Consider the following 22,945-nt stretch of genomic DNA (forward strand, 5'->3'; position numbering starts at 1 on the left):
ACCAACTTAAGTATCTGAACTGTTTTTTTAAATAGTTCATCTGAAGAGGATTATGAAGACTTAAGATTTCACAGATCTAGAATTTGGTTGTGTCAAAGCACAAACAAGTAAATTTTAGTAAAAAAAAAAAAGAGTTGGATAATTATACGGTTCAAGTTTAGGATCTGATTGAGAAAGAAAAGGAAAAGATTAGTACTGGTCAGCTCTTTTTAGAAAGAAATTATTATTAGAAGGAAAAATAACTCTGGGTGGGAATGGAGGAAGGGTATGAAAAATAGAAGAGAGTTCCTGGCTGTGGGTGAGATGGCAAAAAAATACCTTTGGCAGAAAAAGCAGAGCCATTGTTTTTTAGAGGAGAGCCACAGCCTGAGTGCTCTGTCTCCATGTTAGCCATTTGCCTGCACTATCATTTGATGTGCTGTCTTTTTCCTTCCCACTCACAAAGTCACAAGATCTAATTATGCCTCATAAAGTGAATCCTTTTCCAGGTAGCTTAGAGGAGAAGTTCCTGTTAACTTCTTCAGGGTATAGTTTGGATACATGTTTTCTTTTGCTTATGTCTGTTTTATTTTATTTATTTATTTATTTTTATTTTTAAGATTTTATTTGACAGAGAGATTACAAGTAGGCAGAGAGGCAGAGAGGCAGAGAGAGAGGGGGAAGCAGGCTCCCCACTGAACAGAGAGCCTGATGCGGGGCTTGATCCCAGGACCCTGAGATCATGAGCCGAAGGCAGAGGCTTAACGGACTGAGCCACCCAGGTGCCCCTGTTGTCTGTTTTTATAAGTAGAAATTAAATGCATTTTCTGCCAGACTATAGTGTTAAAGTCTTGATTTTTCGTATTTTTCCTTGTCGCTCCTTGGAAGTCTCTTTCTCATTTTGATGTTTATGATGGACATGCTGGACATGTATAGTCCCCTTCTTTCTACTAGTTTATTCGTAGGGCCATATTGAATCCCTGACTTCTTTTTTAAGTAAGGAGATGAGTCCCTGAAATGCTGGGAAGCTAAGGGAAGTTTGTAATGATACTTTATTGTGTAGCACTGGACAGTTTAAAATTTGTTTCTCCTATTTATTTTATACTTTCAGCAGCCAAATGATGTATGAGGTACGTGACTTCCATTTCACCTTGGGGAAACTGAGGCCCAGAGGAAGTAAATTACTTTTCTGAGGTCATAACATTCAACCATCCTTCACTAAACATTTACTGTGTGCCAGCTATGTGATTGGTACTGTACTAGACACCAGGGTGTCAACTATAACAAAGCCCTGCATAGCCACAGCTGGTTTGGCGAATATTCAGTCTTCTCGAAAATTGCGAAGTGGTTAACAGACTGCCAAGGTAATACTGCCAAGGATTTTTACGCAGAAGTTAGGTTAAAGATAATTAAGAATGGGAAAAAATGTATTTATCCTTTCCTAATTCATCAAACATCATGTTAGGAGTTCTCAGACGTGGCTGAACATTAGAATCAGCTAGAGAACTTTTTTTTTTTTTTTAAAGATTTTATTTGTTTATCTGACGCACAGAGAGAGATCACAAGTAGGAGAGAGGCAGGCAGAGAGAGAGGAGGAAGCAGGCTCCCTGCTGAGCAGAGAGTCTGATGAGGGACTCCATCCGAGGACCCCAAGATCACGACCGGAGCCTAAGGCAGAGGCCCAACCCACTGAGCCATGCAGGTGCCTTGTCCTGGAGAACTTTTTAAAAAGGCAGTTTGGTGAAGAGACAATTAGAAATTGAAATGTAAAAGAAAAAATGAATTTCTGTTAGCATCAAGGAACATAGAATATTTAGGGGTAATTATAATGGAATATGTAAAGATCTTTACAGGAAAAAGCATATATCATTCTTGAGACAAATTGAGAAACTAAGCAGAGGGATATCTCAGATTCATAAATTAGAAAATTTTATGTTATAAGGATATCATTTCTTCCTCATTTAATACATTGCCATTCCAATCAGATTGCTGGCAGCTTATTTTGTGGAAATCGACAAGCTGCTTTCAAAAATATATATGGAGATGAAAAATGGCCAAAATAGTCAAGACGGTCTTGAAGAGAAAGAACAAATTTGGGACAAAATTGACACCAATGCAATATTGGTGTTAGGATAGACAAATAGACCACTGGAATACAAGTAAGAGCCCAGAAACAGACCAACACATGTGGTCACCTATGTGAAAACTGAAATTGCAGAGTAGTAGGGAAATGGTGGTATTTTCAATAAAGGGTATTCTATCAACTCAGTATGCATATGGAAACATGAACCTTGACCCTCTGCCTCACACCATATGTAAAAATCAACTTTATATTGATTTTAGTCTTAAATATCAAAGGTAAAACAAAGGTCTAGAAGTTAACATGGAGAATGTGTCTTCATAATCTTAGGATATGTTGGCAAAGATTGGATTAGAATGACACAAAAAGGACTAAGCATAAAAAAAACTCAAGAAATTGGTCTACATTAAAACTAAAATTTTGGGGTGCCTGGGTGGCTCAGTGGGTTAAGCCTCTGCCTTCGGCTCAGGTCATGATCCTCAGGGTCCTGGGATCAGACCCCGCATCGGGCTCCCTGCTCAGCAGGGAACCTGCTTCCCGCCTACCTCTCTGCCTCCTTGTGATCTCTCTGTCAAATAAATGATAAAAAAAAAAAAAAAGTTAAAACTAAAATTTCTGTTAATCTAAAGGTAGTAAGAGAGGAAAGGTGAGCTAACAGAATAGTAGAAGTACACTGACAGAATGCTCATATCAGTGATGTATAAAGAACTAAAATTCAGTCATGACAGTCTTTTTTTTTTTTTTTAAAGATTTTTTATTTATTTATTTGACACAGAGAGAGAGATTACAAATAGGCAGAGAGGCAGGCAGAGAGAGAGGAGGAAGTGGGCTTCCCGCTGAGTAGAGAACCCGATGCAGGGCTCGATCCCAGGACCCTGGGATCATGACTTGAGCTGAAAGTAGAGGCTTTAACCCACTGAGCCACCCAGGTGCCCCAGGACAGTCTATTTTTAAAGTGGGCAAAAGTCTTGAACACAGACCCTTTTACAAAGGGAGTGTCCAGATGGCTCATAAACAAAACAAGATGTTCTTAACCTCTTTAATGATTAGGGAAATGCAAATTGAAATCACAATGAGATACTACTACGCATCCAACAGAGACACTGATGAAACCTAGTGTTGGGCAACCACAATACTTTTCCACAAGTTGATAGGGGTATAAATTGGCAAAACCATGTGGGATAAGTGTTTGGCAGTAGCTACTAAGGCAGAATGTAAGTGTACCCTATTACCCGATGATTCTACCCGTGGGTTCTATCCAATAGAAATGTGTACATATGTGCACTAAAAGACATGTACAAAAAATTGCTTGGAGTTACTCATAATAACTTCATATTAGAAGTAATCCAAATGTTGATTAACAGAAGAAAAGATAAGTAAACTGTGGTATATTCCTTTTATGAAGTATACAACAATGAAAATGAGTAAGTCATGGTTACTTAAGAGTAGCTTGGATTAATTTCACAGGTATGCTATTGATTTTTAAAAAGCTAGACACAAAAGAATTCATCCTTTGTGATTCGACTTAATTAAAGTTCAGAAATGGGCAAAGCCCATCTGTGGTGTTTGAAGTTAGGATCATGGTATTTCTGGGCGGGAGGAAAGGCTTAGTGATTGAAAGGGACCACAGACCTCTAAGATGGTAGAATGCTCTTTCTTCACCTACCATGTAAACTTCATGTACTTCTCTGTATGTATGTTCAATAAATGTTTTTTAACTGACACTTGTACCCTAGCCCCTTTGATTTTTATTTAACCAGTCTTGATAGGGGCCCAGGCAGCAGTAGTTTTTAAGAAGCCCCTCCAGATGGTTGTAATGCACAGCCAGAAAGGAGAACCACTGTATTAGATTTCCTTCCAATAAGGCCACCTTATGAGTGCTGTAGGAAATTCGAAAAGTAAAGAAATGTGCAAAGAAAAGGGAAAAAATCATTTAAAATACACCCCCAGAGGCAACTGCTTTTAAACGCCTACTTATCTTGTAAAGTGATCAGGTTTTCAAATCGTGGATACCGTTTCTTTTATTATCTTGTATCTGCCAGGTTCCTGCTACAGGTATTTGATTGGGGAAAAAGGGTTAGTGAGGCATCATCTTTCACATAGCTTCTAGAAATCCAGGAATTAATAAGTGAAAGCTGTAGCCAGGTGCTTTTCTTAAATTTAGAAGCAGAGACTGTAACGTAATGTTTTGATCCTAATCATTATATATTTTCAAATGGACTGCTTGTTTTCATTTCTGATTTTCTTAGAAAGCAGGACTTCTTAGGTAGTTTAACCATTTAGGATGAAAAGTGATCTGTTACACTGTCACAGGAAAAACCTCAGATAGGTTTTACTGCCTGATATGTATGTATGCTTTCTAGTAGACTCTTTTACAGAAAGAACTATTTCTTTATTTTTATGCTGGAATGGTAACAGCTGGTATGTTCATCAGTACGGGATTTGTTGAAAAAATATGGTTACATACAGAATGAAATATTATGTAACTTGTAAAATGCTAGAGCTAGAGTTATCTATGTTGATATGCAGAAATATCTAAGATCTATTAAATGGGCTATACCAAATGTATTTATATTTTTCCATTGTATGTAGAAATATTTATTATATCTGCCAAAGTCCTAAAAGATATATGCCAAACTGTTAATATTGATTATTTCTGCAGAGTATATTTGCTGTGGGTATTGATTTTCTCTGCATTTCTTACCTTTCTATAATAAAGGTTATGTATTATCTGGAAAAATATTATGATTTTAAGGGAAAAAGAAAACAAGTGATGGAAGTGTTGAGAGAGTGTCATCATTTTGTCTAGGTTCTTATTTTATCTGTGTTCTTGTTTTTATAAATTTGAGATGAAGACTTGAGGTAGAATCTGTGTTTTGAGTGCTGTCAGGAATGGAGGATTTTTCCAAATTGTACAGTTTCAGTTTTTGGTAAGAACGTCTCACCATCATTATAGAAATTTGATAAACTGTGAAATGTGTAAAGAAAAGAAAAATCCCTTAAAATATACTCGCAGTGATACCTACTTTCAATACCCATACTTACCTTAAGTTACCAGTTTAATAATGTGTTTTAATTTTTTTTTAAGATCTATTTATTTATTTGACAGAGACCACAAGTATGCAGAGAGGCAGGCAGAGAGAGGAGGAAGCAGGCTCGATGCTGAGTAGAGAGCCTGATTCCGGGCTTGATCCCAGGACCCTGAGATCATGACCTGAGCTGAAGGCAGAGGCTTTAACCCAGTGAGCCACCTAGGTGCCCCTGTGTTTTAATTTCTATGGTTCTTCCTTACTGTCATTTGAAACACTGAAAGTTTTGGTTCTCCATGTATTTTTGAGTTGCGATTTACTTACACCCCTGTGTGATAGGTTACGGGAAGATTAAGAAAACCTTGACACCAAGACTTAACTAGTTGATAGCTTTATTTATTTAAAGAGTTTTTATTTATTAGAGAGACAGAGAGTGCACCCACAAGCAAGGGGAGTGTCAGGTAGAGGGAGAAGCAGGCTTCTCACTGAGCAAGGAGCCTGATGTTGGGCTCTATCCTAGGACCCTGGGATCATGACCTGAGCCAAAGGCAGAGGCTTAACCCACTGAGCCACCTAGGCGCCCTGGGTAGAGTTTTTATTCAAGGTCTTTGTAATGGGGGATAAACATACAAGATTATCTGAACAGTTTCTAAGATATACTCAAAGGCAAATTAGTGAGAATTATAGAAATCTTGGACAGCCTTCACATATACATTTGAACCAGTTTTGATCACAGTACCCAATAGGTAGAACAGCTGGTCCATAAGAACTTCATAAATATTTGTCAAATAGAGAAAATGGGGAAGAAGAGGAGAAGACTTAAAAAAAAAAAAAGACTGAAAATATAACTAGAAAAGGCAGTGAAAAATAAAAAATGAGCTTAGTGCTTTGAACAGTTAAAGGATGGACAGTTAAAGGACCAATTAGTTCCTAGGAAAATAAACATACTGCTTTCAGATTGGCAGACTAGAATTTGTGGATATTTTTAAACCTTGGAAACTGAGGATAGATGGGACCAAAATTAAAGTATGATACATGCAGTATTTTTAGTGCCACTTAATGAGACTTACTTAATTTTATGTATAATTTGGTTCCCTAATAAAATAATCATGATGATGGGAAAGCCTGAAAAATGTAGAAGTGTTTTTCTTGTTTCCCTTTATAAAAAGGGACTTCCCTGTCCAGAGTCTATTAAATTCTTCCTAATATTTTTACCTCTGTTCTGGCTGGAGCTTAGTTTTACATAAAAGGTAAAATGTGGGCGCCTGTGTGGCTCGTGGGTTAAGCCTCTGCCTTCCGCTCAGGTCATGATCTCAGGGTCCTGGGATCGAGTCCCGCATTGGGCTCTCTGCTTGGCAGGGAGTCAGCTTTCACTCTCTCTCTCTCTGCCTGCCTATCTACTTACTTGTGATCTCTCTCTGTCAAATAAATAAATAAAATCTTTGGAAAAAAAAAAAAGATAGAACGTGTTTCTGCTTACATAATTGGGAGGAAATATACCATCTTCATTTGTCATTGTTGCCACTAATTAAAATTTTCCCTGGAGTTTCAGAAATTAAATTGTAGCCACCAGTAACTTTTTTTTCTATAATCAATTATAAAAAAAATAATGAAGGTAATATAACGGCATCACGAAGTTTGGGGAATTTAGGCAGAGTGAACTTTGATCTCAGCCTAGCTTTATTCATTTATTCTGTTCCACTTCTTGGTTAACCATTGTTCATAGTCTTTTTAAAATCATCCAGATGGAGTATTTGTGTTTAAAAAAAAAAAGGTGTTGGAAATTAGCCTGTTTGGGAAATAATACATAAGAATGAGTGTGAAGTTTAATGTCTGGAGTATTTTCCTTTACCACCCACTGACTCTAATTTCCTTCCAAAATAAAATGATAGTTCCACAGTGGGACTTACAATCTATTGTCAACTGTTTCATTTTATTTTATTTTAATATTTATTTATTTTGACAGATACCACAAGTAGGCAGGCAGGCAGAGAGAGAGGAGGAAGCAGGCTCCCTGAAGAGCAGAGAGCCCGATGCGGGACTCGATCCCAGGACCCTGGGATCATGACCCGAGCGGAAGGCAGAGGCTTTAACCCACTGAGCCACCCAGGCTCCCAACTGTTTCATTTTATTAAATTTAAATCTTTTTTTTCTATTTTTAGACTTGAAATCTGCCCCACCCCCACTCCTAAGGACTGCTTATGTAATGTGTGGGAGCTCCTCTGTTATTTCTGCAGAAAGATGCCAGCTACAGGGTAGAGGATGGGACGGGCATCCAGGATCACACACATAAAAGCAACCTATTTAGTAGATTGTTTGAGAATTGGGTTGATGAAAGAAAGAACTGGAGTGCAGGTGGGAGAAAGACACAGTGCGTGGATGACTAAAACACAAAGGGAGGCAAGCAGACAGATGACAAAGGATTAGATGAGGTGTTGTAAAACTCGTGTGGACTTTGAACTTGATTCTTGAACCAAAAGTTCCTTTTTCCAGCATGCCCAGGGTTCAGGACTGCATGTGAAGTATATGGTGTAGGCACTGAGACATTTTTTGTCAGTGTTGATGGCACCTTCCTTTGCAAGCTAGGTAATAACAGACTCATTTGACAGATGAAGAAATAGAGCTTTAAGGGGATTAAGTAACCTGCCCAAGATCACACAGCTTATAACTGGTGGGATAAAATTGAAGCCCCCATATTCCTCTGGGCTGGGCTGACTTCAGAATTCACTAGATCAAGTTCTGTATTTAATATCAGTGTATTCATAATTGTTAGTGCTTTCTTAGGGTTGTTAAACCCTTAAATTCATGGGCTCTGTTTTTGTTTTTAAAGGTTTTATTTATTTGAGAGAGAGAAAGTGTGTGCAGGTACAAGGGGGAGGCGGGTCAGCGGCCCCAGGACCTGAGCAAGGCAGATGCTTACCCCATTGAGCCACCCAGGCACCCTGTTTTGTTTATTTAATAAAAAAGATTTGTTTTTTTTTTTTTTTAAAGATTATTTATTTATTTATTTATTTGACAGAGAGAAATCACAAGTAGACGGAGAGGCAGGCAGAGAGAGAGAGAGGGAAGCAGGCTCCCTGCTGAGCAGAGAGCCCGATGCGGGACTCGATCCCAGGACCCTGAGATCATGACCTGAGCCGAAGGCAGCGGCTTAACCCACTGAGCCACCCAGGCGCCCTAAAAAAGATTTGTTTTAAAGATTTTATTTATTTATTTTACAGAGAGAGATCATAAGTAGACAGAGAGGCAGGCAGAGAGAGAGAGAGGGAAGCAGGCTTTCTGCTGAACAGAGAGCCCGATGTGGGACTCGATCCCAGGACCCTGGGATCATGACCTGAGCCGAAGGCAGCGGCTTAACCCACTGAGCCACCCAGGCGCCCCTAAAGATTTTATTTGTTTAACAGAGAGATACAAAGCGAGAGAAGGAACTCAAGTAATGGGAGAGGGAGAAGGGAGAAGCAGTCTTCCTGCCGAGCAGGGAGCCCAATTCGGGGCTCAATCCCAGGACTCTGGGATCATACCTGAACTGAAGGCAGAGGCTTAACAGCTGAGCCACCCAGGTGCCTCAAAATAAGCTCTATACCACGTGGGGCTTGAACTCATGACCATGAGACCAGGAGTCACATGCTTTACTGACTGAGCCAGCCAGGGGCTCTGTTTTGACTGGAATTGTTAAGGCTGCTTACAACGGGGAATGTTCTGGCTCTGGGCACTGGGCATCTAAGGCATCCTGAATACTCTTTTTTTAAAAAAAATATTTTATTTATTTATTTGACAGAGATTACAAGTAGGCAGAGAGGCAGGCAGAGAGAGAGGAGGAAGCAGACTCCCTGCTGAGCAGAGAGCCTGATGCGGGGCTCCATCCCAGGACCCTGGGATCATGACCTGAGCTGAAGGCAGAGGCTTTAACCCACTGAGCCACCCAGGCGTCCCCTGAGTACCCAGGTGCCCCCTGAGTACTCTTTTGTTCGAATCTTTCAAAACACCTATCTTAGGTGTTTTAGTGCTTTAGTGCTCAGTTACACAATTGAGTAGCTGCTTCCCCTTCTTAAGCTTAACTGTCCTCATCAGTAAAAGAGGGGCAGCAATAATTATCTCCCCAGGTTTTTCTCAGGATTAAATTAAGAATGCATGTATGCTTATGTCTGTGATTTCTACAAGTTGATTTTACAGGTATAATGTCACAATGAAACGTTTCTCCCATGGCAGGTCTTCTTGAATTTTCCGTAGGGAAGTTTAGATACTTCACGCTCAACAGACCCTCTCCAGAGGATGCCATTTTGCGTCATATTTCCAGCAATGCATCTTTCCTTATTTTCCAGATACACTCACAGTATCAGAATACAACAATTTCTTTTACTAAGGTAAGTACGGAGAGTTATTTCTTTAAACACCATTTCCAAATTTGGGGGTCTTGTATTTAGTAGAAACATGAGAATTTGATGCCTCTTTATGTGTGACTTTATGTCCTTCAAAGAAAAAAATCAAGATTGGAGCCTGTCAAGTAGGTGGTTTAGACTGGCTAAGACGTGTGCATCTCAGGCCTTTCTTGAGTGTGGTGACCTCTGACTTAAAGAGGGGGTGAGCAAGTGCCATGTTTCAGAGTAGGGTGGTCTTTACCGTCTCCTGGTCGCAGTTAAGCTTTTCTTGTGATTTCTCACCATTTTTAATTTCTCTTCTGGATCTTTAATGATTTTTACCTCTGCATATGTTTTAGTAGGTTTCCATCCTTGTTCAGCCATATAGTGTTTATGGAGTTTAAATATAAAAATATATATTTATATTATATAATAATTTATGTAATATGACAGTTATAGGTCAGTTTTTTTTTTTTAAAGATTTTATTTATTTATTTGACAGAGGGAGAGAGATCACAAGTAGGCAGAGAGACAGGCATAGAAAGGGGGGAAGCAGGCTCCCTGCTGAGCAGAGAGCCCCATGCGGGTCTCAATCCCAGGACCCTGAGGTCATGACCTGAGCTGAAGGCAGAGGCTTAACCCACTGAGCCACCCAGGCGCCCCATATAGCTCAGTTTTTTAAAGAAACTTTCTAGAACATGAATTCTTTAGGGGTGGGGCTCATGTTTTTGTTTTCATAATGATAAAGTTAATTTGTATATTGGACCTACAAGATGGAGTCTGCCTCAGTGGCCTGCTCCATGTCACAAATCTAAACCTGAGTTAGCTTGTACTTACCGGGAAACACCTGTCCAGGAAACCTAACATGACAGTCACCATCCTCCAACTCTGCTCTAGTTCCTTTACGAACCATAGAGAGTAGGACCTGCTCTCCTTCCTTATAAGGAAATTCCTGACCTCCTAGCCAATTTTGTCCCGTTTCTGTTTCGCTTTTTCTAACACCGTACAACTCACTGTTGCCCCAGATCCCTCAGCTGCTTCTTCACTGCTTCTAAGGCACTACACTGCCCTAATCTGTGGGTTGTTTTTCCTTGACACCAAAAGGACACCAATAAAGGACACTTTACTGAGTTGTTTCAGTGTTGTCATTTGACTGTAGTCTTAGTACTTGACATAGTGAATCTTAATTTGGGGAATTGGAAAAATTGGGAATTAAACTGTGCGTCTCCTATTCCTATCAAAGATCGTGTATTGAAATAGTTCTTTGTGCATATGTGTGAGCATCTGCGTGTAGAGATGAATTCTTTTAAGGAAGGTCTGTGTTTCTTCCTTCTTGTTTTGAGAAGGTTTGGAATAGGACATACAGACGAAATCCAGCCTAGAGTTGAAATATTTTGCTCAACTCCCTATTCACAATGACTCTCTTCTACCTTATTGCAGACTCTCCTTCACAATACCTCAGGAACAGGCACTGACAAAGGACTGGTTTTCATTCTTAGACCAGAGCAGAGTATGTGCACTTGGCACTTGGAGACTTTAGATGCTGAGCCTGTCCAAAACATGGCCATCCCACTCTCCTATTCAGAAAGAGGTAACCTTTCTATCTTCGACTTCCTATTGACTCTCCAGAATGTGGAACTTATTTATGAAAACTTAAGGGAAACTGTAATCCTTGTAAAAGTATTGATTGCAAATACAGTATATTGAATCAAAGATTTTTAACAGCAGGGGAGCCAAAGAATTACATGGTGATTGAAAGCCCAGGTAGGGGTGTTGGAGAATGCAGTTATTAACCCCCCCAAAATTTAAGGAGGCCTTGGAGAAGCAGGAACAAAGGCAAAACACAGTTCTGAACACTTTACCAGGCAGAAGAAGGCATGGTAGAAGAACTGAGAGTATTTGGAGAATGGCAGAATGGGGGGTGTGGCTGAAGCCTGGAGTGTGAAGGGCCTTGTATGTAATTTGAGGTTTGTATTCTATTCTGAAGGAACATAAAGAATTTTGAAGCAGAGGAATGCTATGCATTTCCTCTGTCAGAAAGTTAACTCTAGAAGCGGTGTGGGGAGTGTTGTGGAGCAGGCATAGCAGGGTCAGGACTCAGCTCACCTTTAAGGGCTCAGAGTGAGAAAATGGAGGGTGGCACTGATGAGACACAGTGACCGGTGGTTATGGATTATAAAGGCAAGAGCATAGGCTTCCTATTTGGGCTGCAAGGAGATAGTGATGCAAAATAGGGTTGAGAGAGAGTTGTGGTGCTGGGCAGTTTATGCGATCCAGATGGGAAAGACGGTGACTTTGGTTTAGGACACAAGGAATCTGAGATGCTATAGGACATCTGGGTGGAAATGTGTAGTAGGGAGTTTCAGGGCATGGAGTGGAGACCTGAGGTTAGATATCCACCTGCAAGGTTCTGAGTAAAAGCCATGGCAGCGAGTAAGATTGTCCAGGCATATACTCAGAGATTTAGGGGGAAAAACAACAGCAGATACTTTCATAGTGCCTACCACATGTCAGGCACTGTTTCTGGGCGATGCTAACTGCTGAGGAATTAGCATATGACTAAGGAGGAGTCAGGCCGGTAAGAGAAGAGCCCAGAGGTTCTGCTTTAAGTAAGGAGTGTAAATAGTGTGTTGTAGAGAGGTTAAGGAAGTGACTGAAAGTGTCCATGTGATAGTGCAGTGAAGGGTGGCCTTTAGGGAGAGTCATTTTAGTGGCACAGTGGGGATGAAAACTTGATTACGGTGATTGAGGAATAAAGGTGAACTGAGGGTATTTAGACTACTCTTATACAGTGTTCTAGGGAGCAAAAGGTAATGACCTGGTAGAAAACCACAGACTTTGGGTTTTCATCAAGGATAGTGTACAAAGAAGAATTAGAGTAGAGCTTCCATTGCAATCCATATCATTTTCTCGGGTGTAGTAAAGATTTGTAAATGCAGGAGAAGGAGAGTGTGGAAGAAGATGGAGACAGATATGCATGTTGGGTTTCTCCATTCCAGATCTGGCCAGGGGGCATCCACCACCAGAATTCCAACAATTGATGGAAACCAGGACCCAACTGTGGAATGATTGCATGAGTGTATCAAGTTGAGATCTTGAAGATCTTTAAATTGATTTACCAGATAAGATCTGTCTTATCTTAACCTTTCCATTTGGGTCTATCTAGACAGTTGTTTGCATAGAATCGAACGCATGTTATGTGACTTCTCTAAGTTTTGTCACGCTAAAGGTCATGAATAGGATTCCTAATAAGAAAAGAAGAGCTGTTTTAACCACATTATTAAGAGGATGAAGTACCTAAAATTTGTATTAAATATCCAAATGCTATTCCAGTACATGGTCTTGGGAGTCTTTTGAGGTCTTTTTTATTTTTACTCTTTTATGTGCACAAAGACTCCTCCAACACTGAGGGTGATGTCATCTTTCTAACAGTTTAAAGGAGCATGTGAAAAGTAGACACCCCTTTCTTTACTGCCAGTGGAGTTCCTTTTCTCTTTGGCACTGTTTTTTCCCTTCTGTCCCTGGATTCTTAAGCTCTTTTTATGGGATCACAGAACCCCCCCTCCGAAATCTAATAAAAATCTCTCACCTTAAGAAATGCATGCATTCAGGGTGCCTGGGTGGCTCAGTGGGTTAGGGCCCCTGCCTTCGGCTCAGGTCATGGTCCCAGGGTTCTGGGATCTAGCCCTGAATTGGGCTCTATGCTCAGCGGGGAGCCTGCTTCCTCCTCTCTCTTTGCCTGCCTCTCTGCCTACTTGTGATCTCTGTCAAATAAATAAATAAAATCTTAAAAAAAAAGAAAAAAAAAGAAATGCATGCATTCAACCTTTGGCATACAATTTCAAGGTGTTCATGGGACCTCCAAAGCCCATTTTTGGATACCAGCTTAAGAATGTCCATCTCCAGACCTTTTCAACTCTAGAGCAGGGTTGACAAACACAGACCATAAGTCAAATCCAGCCTCTGCCTGTTTTGTACATAAAATTTTACTAGAAACAGCGACGTTCCTTTGCTTACATTTTGCCTATGGCTGCTTTCGTGCCTCGAGGGCAAGGCTGAGTGGTTGCCGCAGAAACCATCTGGTGTGTGAAGCCTAAAATATTCACCATTTTACCCTTTACAGAAAGGCTTGCTGACCTCTGTTCCAGAGCCCTCAACCTCAGTCAAGTTTTTCCTCTTTAACCTCAGTTCATGAAGTAGTTACAAAACCAGAAGCTCTATTATATTTAACTCCTAAATGGAAAGTTCTTACAAGAGTAGAGTTCTGTTTTTCTGAGTACAATGTGAATGTAGAAGGATTCTGTGTTGAGTAACTTCCTTATTTTTCATACAGATCCTGTCCCTGGAGGCTGTAATTTGGAGTTTGATTTAGATATTGATCCCAACATTTACTTGGAATATAATTTCTTTGAAACAACTATTAAATTTGCCCCAGCAAACCTAGGCTATGCAAGGTATGTCTATCTTCCTATCTCCTAAAACTGCTTATAGGACATCCATGAGTAGCTGTTGTATTGATTCAGTGAACTCCCCAAATCCATGGTTCTCTTTACGGAAATGGTTTAATTTTTTTTGGAACGGAGGTCATTTCAGCGTTGTAAGTAATAGTTGATCTGTCACAATTAATATTGTCTCCCTCCATCCTTAGAAAGAGCTAGATGTTGAGTTTCTGTTGTGAGCTTAGAAGTACATTTAGTTTCTGTAGAGTTTTGAATATAGAAAGCATTCTGAAACCATGAAACACCCTGTATTTTTTTAAGGATTTTGTTATTTTAATTAAAACTCTGCCTTAGTTTCTACTTTGATAGTAATGGTAGCTAACATTGAGTAACACTTCAATGCTGTCTGTGTATCATCCGTAGTGTTCTTGGTCACTGAATCCTGACAGTTTTCTTAAGAAGGGGTGGTGGTGCTTCTACCGAGTGGCGCCCAAGGGTCATTGAGATGAAGTGACATGCTCATGTCCACACAGCTAACAAAAGGCAAAGCTGGCATGTCCCTCTGGGCCTAACATGAACATGCGGTTATTTCACCATACTCCCCCTCAGTAGCTTCCTTTTAGTCGTAATGCCAAAATTGGAATGGATGCAGAAGTTTGAAATTTGAGCTTTTGGTTCCTTTTATAGATGGGACATGCATCACAAGAGATTGATGTTCAGTTTTGTTGGTTGACTTTAGAGGCACAAATCCTCTGCCGTGTGACATTGGGACGGGCCGGGACTCTAGGTGGAGGTTGCTGTATGATGTCTATCAGTATTTTCTGCCCGAGAATGACCTCAGCCAGGAGGGTTTGCTAAAGCATCTGCAGAGGATGGCAGAGGTGCCTCAGGTGAAGGCCAATGCAATCAAGGTAAATCTGATTCTTACCATTTGTGTGGCCGAGGCTGTGGCCCTATTGTCAGAGTCGAGAAAGGAAGAAGCTCCTCTTCCTTTACTGTTCCTTGGTCTTTCTGGGATTCTCACTTTATTCTCTTTCATTCTGTTATCATATCTGTTACGATGTCACTATGCTAGTGATATCCCCAAGTAATGTTGGCTTTTGAGGAGGTGCATGTAAATTATGTTATGTTTTAATTGCTGTCACATACATGACCTGGTCATCTTCAGCTACAGATGGAAGTGATTTTTTCTTTGTATTCCCATAACTATTATATAAAAACTTTTGGCAAGTATAGAAGTTACAGTGTCTTTTAAAAAACAAGGAGAAACTGTCTCAGGATATACACATTGTCATTAATATTTACTTATTTATTTATTTAAAAGATTTTTGTTTTTATTTATTTTAGGGAGAGAGAGTGTAGATGTGCATGTGGAGAGAGGAGATGGGTAGAGGGGCAGAAGGGGAGGGAGAGGGACTGGCAGACGTCATGCTGAGTGCAAAGCCCCATGTGGGGCTCGATCTCATGACCTGGAGATCAGGACCTGAGCCAAAACCTGCTTAACTCACTGAGCCACCCAGGAGCCCCTGACATTAATATTTAAGCCCAAACTCAGAAGTCTCTAACTTGAAGCAGAAGTTTTCTCTGACCTTTGGAAGCCCTGTAAATTCTTGGAATACCAAGTGTGGGGTATGGGCCAGCAGCATTGGTAACACCTGCGAGTTTGTTAGAATTGTAGACTCTTTGGCTCTACCCCGACCTACTGAATCAGAAGTTGCATTTTGAGGGCCCCAGGTGATTCCTATGCATATTAAAATTTGAGATTCATGCTATAGATGATTTTTGTGGAGGGCAGGATTTATGTCTTAAAAAGTACTTGATAGCAGTCTAATAATATAGAAGTTCATCCTTCAGTCTAATGGTTTATGGGTATAGTTTTTCTAGACTACTCTGATTCTTCTAGAAGGTTGATAGGTTACCAGATTTTATAGGAAGCAGTGGCCTTTGTGATTAGCCTAGGCCCTCAGTCTATTGCAGAGCAAGATCTCATTTTGTCGTCTTGTCACCTAGGATGTCATGGTCATATGCTAAGAAGGAGCCTTACACAAGAAAACTCATTGTGCTTATTCACAATGGAAGCTCTTTTGGACAAGTTTACCGGTTGCCTTTTTATGTAGAAAATTTTGAAGATCATTTTATTTTATTCTCATGAAGAATGTAAGAATCATATACTTTATAACTTTCAGGGAAGAGTTAGAATTTTGTATGCCAGAGTTGAGGGAAACCCTCGTTGACTAATGAGGGCATGTTGAAAAGAGTCAGAGCCTGTTTAAAGAGGCTTGCCCTGACCAACTTTGGGGCAGTTCAGTCATCAAAAAGAGTAATGATTGGTTATAAGTTTTGAATAAATAAAAATAAGCCCATATATGGGGCGCCTGGGTGGCTCAGTGGGTTAAAGCCTCTGCCTTTGGCTCAGGTCATGATCCCAGGGTCCTGGGATCGAGTCCCACATCGGGCTCTCTGCTCAGCAGGGAGACTGCTTCCTCCTCTCTCTTTCTGCCGGCCTCTCTGCCTACTTGTGATCTCTGTCTGTCAAATAAGTAAATAAAATCTTCAAAAAAAAAAAAAAAGAATTACATGTGATGACTTTATTAAAAAAAAAGTCCATATAGGGTGCCTGGGTGGCTCAGTGGGTTGAGCCGCTGCTTTCGGCTCAGGTCATGATCTCAGGGTCCTGGGATCGAGTCCCACATCAGGCTCTCTGCTCAGCAGGGAGCCTGCTTCCTCCTCTCTCTCTCTCTGCCTGCCTCTCTGCCTACTTGTGATCTCTCTCTGTCAAATAAATAAATAAAATCTTTAAAAAAAAAAAAAAAGTCCATATAAATACTAATGAAAGGGGGAAAAAAGAGAAAAAGAAAACTCCTCAGTTGCCAACATTGGAGGAGACTCCTGTACCAAGTTACTCTGGAAATCAATACAGGGGAGGAATTTATGCTGTGTTTCCAGAAAGAGGCCCTGTAATTCATCCTTCTGGATGAGAGAAGGCTCTTCATGGAAGAGTGCCAGCCAGTAGATGTAGAAGGAATAATAGGATGAGAAAATCACCATATTCCACCCTCAGTGAAATAAGTCAGGCAAGGATCAGCAGGATCAACGACTGCTGGGGAACAGGATAGTCTCAGCATGCTCAGATTAATTCTATTTGCAAAGGAAAAACTTACTTTTGGAATGGAATGATTTGATGGTCTTGGTCTTATCTATATGGTCTGTGGGGTTCACTGATAGTGGGTAGCTGGCCTTATGTGCTCATATGACTCCATCTGATATCGTCATGACCACCTGTGAAATGTTCTAGCAAAACATGTTTAACCTGAATTCAGTCCACTGGAGTTGCTGTTTATAGGATTACATGGGTTTAAAGAATAAGTTGGACACCTTGAGCATATCCAGACTGTGGAATGTTCTATAAGGCAACTGCTCTTTTTTTTCTTTTAAAGATTTTATTTTTATTTTAAGAGAGAGTGTGAGCTGGCGGTGGGGGGTAAGGGGCAGAGGAGAGGCCAGAGAGGATCTTAAGCAGCTCCAGCACTGAGTGTGAAGGCCATCGAGGGGCTCAATTTCACAACCATGAGATCACAACCTGAGCTGAAACCAGGAGTTGAAGGCTGAATTGTACCACCTAGGCGCCCTTTAAGATTCTATTTTTAGTAATTTCTGTACCCAACCTGTGACTTGAACTTACAACCATGAGATCTAGAATCACAGGCTTTACCAACTGAGCCAGCCAGGTGCCCCTGTAAGATAGGTGCTCTGGGGGTGCCTAGGTGGCTCAGCACGTTAAACAACGGACTCTTAATTTCGACTCAGGTCATGATCTCAGGGTTATGAGATTGAGCCCTATATTGGGCTCTGCACTGAGCATGGAGCCTACTTAACATTCTTCTCTCCCTCTCCGCCCCACAATAAAAAAGCAAACAGAAAAAGACAACTGCTCTTAATCTCTTTAAGAATCATTGGTGGGGGGGCGCCTGGGTGGCTCAGTGGGTTAAGCCTCTGCTCAGGTCATGATCTCAGGGTGCTAGAATCGAGCCCCGCATCCGGCTCTCTGCTCGGCAGGGAGCCTGCTTCCTCCTCTCGCTCTGCCTGCCTCTCTGCCTACTTGCGATCCCTCTCTCTGTCAAATAAATAAATAAAATCGAAAAAAAAAAAAAAGAATCATTGGTGGGGCACCTGGGTGGCTCATTGAGTTAAAACCTCTCCCTTCGGCTCAGGTCATGATCCCAGGGTCCTGGGATCAAGCCCCACAAAAGGTTCTCTGTTCAGCAGGGAGCCTGCTTCCCCCTTCTCTCTGTCTGCCTCTCTGCCTACTTGTGATCTCTGTCTGTCAAATAAATAGATAAAATCTGGGACGCCTGGGTGGCTCAGTTGGTTAAGCAGCTGCCTTTGGCTCAGGTCATGATCCCAGGGTTCTGGGATTAAGTCCCGCTTCGGGCTCCTTGCTTGGCAGGGAGCCTGCTTCTCTCTTTGCCTCTGCCTGCCTTTCTGCCTGCTTGTGTGTACTCTCTCTGGCAAATAAATAAACTCTTAAAAAAAAATAGATAAAATCTTAGAAAAAAAAAAGAATCATTAGGTGGGTGGGAGAGAGTGATGGGTAGGACTGTCCTAGATATCGGAGGTAAACAGCATGCATAAAATGGTTGGATTTTGGTTAAGGGGGAAAAAGCTATGAAAGACATTGTAGGGGCATGTTTCTTCTATTACATATATTACCTTCCTAAAAACAACCTTTAAAATGGAAGGTTTTTTTGTTTTTTGGGTTTTTTTGAATTTATTTTTATTTGAGAGAGAGCATGAGAGGGAAGAAGGTCGGAGGGGAGAAGCAGACTCCCCGTGGAGCTGGGAGCCCAGTGCAGGACTCTATCCCAGGACTCCAGGATAGTGACCTGAGCTGAGGGCAGTTGCCTAACCAACTGAGCCACCCGGGTGTCCCTAAAATGGAAGTTTTGAAGTGAAGAACCACGCATAACAACTTGCATGGAATGTTTTCTTATTGCAGAGTCTGTTGACAAAGATAGCTGGGTCCTCTCCACAAGATGTTAATAAACACTTGTCTGCTGGCAGTTCGTAGCTAGTAGTAATAGCTAACATTTGTTGAACACTTACTCTGTGCCAAGCATTGTGCTGAGAACTGAGGAAAGAAGGACTAGGGAGCAAGATAAATGCAGTTCTTGCTGTTGTGTTGTTTACAATCTAGTAGACGACAGGAATTTTTTAAAAAATTTTGTCCTGATAGTGTTTACACTTTATATCTTATTTTACTTAAATTGTTACCATTTGATGCTGTGCAAAATCTTTAGAAGCATTTTGTATAACAACTTGCTTATATTAGCACATATAACTATAACTGTGCAGGACAGTTGTTTGAGAGAGCTAACTGGATTGGTATATATTTTAAACAAGAATTATAATATAATTTAATATCACCTGTAGGTGGGATTATAATAGAATAGCTTTTTAAAAAAAATCTGAACACTAATCACACATTATTTTTGGCTTCAGGTGGTTACTCTAACAGCTAATGATAAGCCACGTGTTTCCTTTTCCTCTCTCCGAGGACAAGGTGTCATTTATAATGTCATTGTTCGGGATCCACTTCTCAATACATCTGCCGCGTATGTTCCTGTTCACACGTACGCTTGCCACTTTGAGGCCAAGGAGGGTAATTGTTCTTCCCTTGGTGAGTATGTGGATTTAAACTTCGAAAATTTCTTCTTTGGCTTTGCAGATTGAGGTCAACCAATCCAGAACTTAAGAAGATTAAAAAATGCTTTTGTCTGGTCTTCATTCATTCAGCAAAGGCCTTTTGAGCCCCTCTGTTGTTCCACTCTCTGTTTTAGGCACAGGGATATAGCAGTGGAGCAAACAGACAAAATACCCGCCGTCCTGGAACTTATGTTTTAGCAGGGGCGATGAGACAGACAAGATAAATTTGTAAAATATTCATCATGTGAGAAACTGCTGAGTGCTAAGAAGCAAGCATGAAGTAGGAAAGGTGGGTAATAAGCAAGTGACCGTGAGGGAGGAAGTTTGAGAGCGACCACAGCCGAGGTGGAAAAGCTAACCTTTAGGTGGAGACGGGAGGCACAGCGGGGAGCCCTGCCCGCCTCTGGGCTGTAGTGCCTGCAGAGGGAACAAAGACCCTCGGCAAGGAGCCTTGCTGGAGGAGGGGGAGAGATGCAGCCTGCTGGGTCTTGGCTGGGTGGAAGCTCCTATTCAGAGTGAAATGGAAAGGCAGGGAGGGTTGAAGCACAGAGTGCGGTCTGGCTCCTGTTTTGATGGGATCACTGGGCTGCTTTTCTGAGAAAAGTCAGGGGCAAGAAGAGGAACAGAGATGGATCAGACTATCTGGTAATTTCCGGTGAGAGAGGACAGTGGTTTGATTGAAAGGACAGTGGTTTGGATAGGATGGTGGTAGTGGAGGTGTGGCAAGATCATTCTGTGTGTGTGTTTAACATTTTATTCTGAAATAGTTTCACAGAAATGATGCAAAAACACGAAGAATTTCTGTGTAATCTTTACTCATATTCCTCAAATGTGAACATGTTACACTTTGCTTTTTCTTCTTTGTGCTAGCGTGCACGCTCTCCATATGTATGTGCTCAGATACTACTCTCTCTGAGCCACTTGAGAGTAAATTGCAGACATAGACATTTTTCCCTTAAATATTTCTATTTTTTTCTTATGTAATCATAGTAAAAATGATCATATTCACAGAAATAACTTTGATGCAGTACTATTATTTAACCTATAGACGTCACTGAATTTCACTAGTTATTCCACTGATGTCCTTTATAAAAAAACTGTCACGTGTTACATTTAACTGACTTGTCTCTTTAGTGTTCTGTAATCTGGAACAATTCCTCAGTCTGGTTTTGTCTTTTAAGACCTTGACCTTTTTGAGGAGTATAGGCTCACTTTTTAGAACATCCTTCAGTTTGGGTATATCTGATGTTTCCTCATGATTAAATTCACATGATGCATTTTTGGTGGGAATACAAAAAAATGATATTGTAACCTTCTTAGGAGGCATTAGATATCTATTTCTCCCATGACTCATGGTGATAACCTTGAATATTTGGTTAGTGTTATGCCCGAGTTTTCGCGTCTGAGAGACCACCCAGCTTAAGCTTGGGCCCAAGTATACCCCGCATAGCGGAGTAGGGACTTGGACCCTGAGCTTAGTCAAGGCAGGGGAATTTATGGGTCGTTACAAGAGGCTGGGGGGGAGGAGAGAATTTACTAAAGCAGGGTGGGGGTTTCTGGAACCAAAGCAGGGTGGGGCTTCCTGGAACTAAAGTAAAGTAGGGGAAAGTTCAGCCCTTGGGTACAGGGGTCTGAGATGGCTGTACTTATGCTAAGGCTAAACCTGAGGTGGGATGGCCTTAATTTTTCTCGGCCTCCACAGTTAGGGGTGTTTCAAGGGAGTGCTGGGATAAGCCTTCCTGGAGTATGTTCAAGAACAAGTAAGAGGAAAGAAATTGGAGAAGAGTCCAGATAGCACTTTCCAGGAGTTTTGCTCTAAAGAATAAAGTCCATTGTGTTCGGGGACAAGGCTTCCTTCTTCAGTAGAGCTGTATCCCATCTGTCTTCCATTGCCATGCTCAGGATCCTGGAGAGTTACAATGTAGGAAACCCAGGCAGTTATATGTTCTGCATTTTTTGCTGGTAGACTTAACCTAGGTTCCTCTAGGCCCCTTCCCTTGAGCCTTTCTGCACCAGAGCCTCCCCCAGTCCGAAAGCCCTTCTCCCCTGGGTTTCCATCTCTGTGTGTTAGTTGAGGAGAAAGGGAGCTCTGATCCTATTCCTTCAACCTAGAGTTGACTACTCCTGGTGATGTTGGTCCTATTGTTGCTTTCATTTTCAAGCTTGATGTGTATGAGGACATTTTTCCTGAGGTTGGAGTAGGGAGGAGGTATCCACATTGCCTTTTAATTAAAACCTTGGCCCTACGTATCATAACCTAGGTGATACTGTGATGAATAAAGACTCTACTAGGACTGTCTTCTGTCCTTCCAGACCATTACCCCTTTGTCTTCATTGCCCCCTAAAGTGCCCCTTTTGTCTTGAGAATTGTTTCTAGATTCTACTTCTTATGAAACCTGCCATCTGGTTTTTCCTGTATCATTTTTTCCTGTCCTTTCCTGGTTCTGTGATTGGGGTTTCCATTTAGTTCCTCCTTGTTGTCTGGTATCATGGAAGCAAGCTAACTGTGTGTCTGTTTTTATTGGGTTGGAAGATCTTGCTAACCTTGCTGGAAACTGCCACTAGATTTTCATTAGAAAAACACTATCCCAGCAGACTCCATGCTTGTGGTATAAAGATTAAATCATAGAACAACAATCAGCCACAGTTCTTAAATAAGCAGAATGTGGCGTCTTATCTTTTGTTTCGTCTTTCTTTTGGGTGCTTTGTTCTCAGAAAAGCTGCTACGTGGGTATATATCATGTCCTGCAAATTCTGGTCTTCTGCCTTGTGTTTCTTATTTCAATGTAGGTCTTCCTGGTATCTCTATCTGAGCACTCTTAGGTGTTTTTTTTTTTTTTTTTTTAAGATTTTATTTATTTATTTGTCAGAGAGCGAGCGAGAGCGAGCACAGGCAGACAGAGTGGAAGGCAGAGTCAGAGGGAGAAGCAGGCTCCCTGCGGAGCAAGGAGCCCGATGTGGGACTCGATCCCAGGATGCTGGGATCATGACCTGAGCCGAAGGCAGCTGCCCAAACAACTGAGCCACCCAGGCGTCCCGTTTTAAGATTTTATTTATTTATCTGAGAGAGAGACAGTGAGAGAGAGCATAAGAGGTGAGAAGGTCAGAGGGAGAAGCAGACTTCCCATGTTGCTGGGAGCCTGATGCGGGACTCGATCCTGGGACTCCGGGATCCTGACCTGAGCCCAAGACAGTTGCTTAACCAACTGAGCCACCCAGGTGCCCCCACTCTTAGGTGTTTTATGTGTTTTGATCTATGGTTATATTGTAACATTTTCCACATGAGCTTGTATAGGTGTTTTGTTTTTGTTTTTAGTTCAGGGATTATTTTCTTCTGTTTATCTCAAAGGAGGCATG

At 41.2% G+C, this 22,945-nt stretch overlaps 1 protein-coding gene across 2 annotated transcripts in view; it reads left to right on the top strand.

The window, feature by feature from the left end:
* TM7SF3 (transmembrane 7 superfamily member 3) overlaps positions 1-22,945 on the top strand; it is a 40,787-nt gene that overhangs the window by 1,910 nt on the left and 15,932 nt on the right. The window contains exons 2-7 of one of the 2 annotated variants that reach the window (XM_059402741.1): positions 9,298-9,452; positions 10,887-11,037; positions 12,446-12,532; positions 13,780-13,900; positions 14,625-14,796; positions 19,385-19,562. In XM_059402741.1, the coding sequence (XP_059258724.1) occupies positions 9,298-9,452; positions 10,887-11,037; positions 12,446-12,532; positions 13,780-13,900; positions 14,625-14,796; positions 19,385-19,562 (864 nt within the window). The remainder of the gene's footprint in view (positions 1-9,297; positions 9,453-10,886; positions 11,038-12,445; positions 12,533-13,779; positions 13,901-14,624; positions 14,797-19,384; positions 19,563-22,945) is intronic. The other variant, XM_059402742.1, reaches the window with a different exon arrangement.

Source organism: Mustela nigripes, chromosome 6 (genome assembly GCF_022355385.1).
Source record: "Mustela nigripes isolate SB6536 chromosome 6, MUSNIG.SB6536, whole genome shotgun sequence".
Lineage (NCBI taxonomy): Eukaryota > Metazoa > Chordata > Mammalia > Carnivora > Mustelidae > Mustela > Mustela nigripes.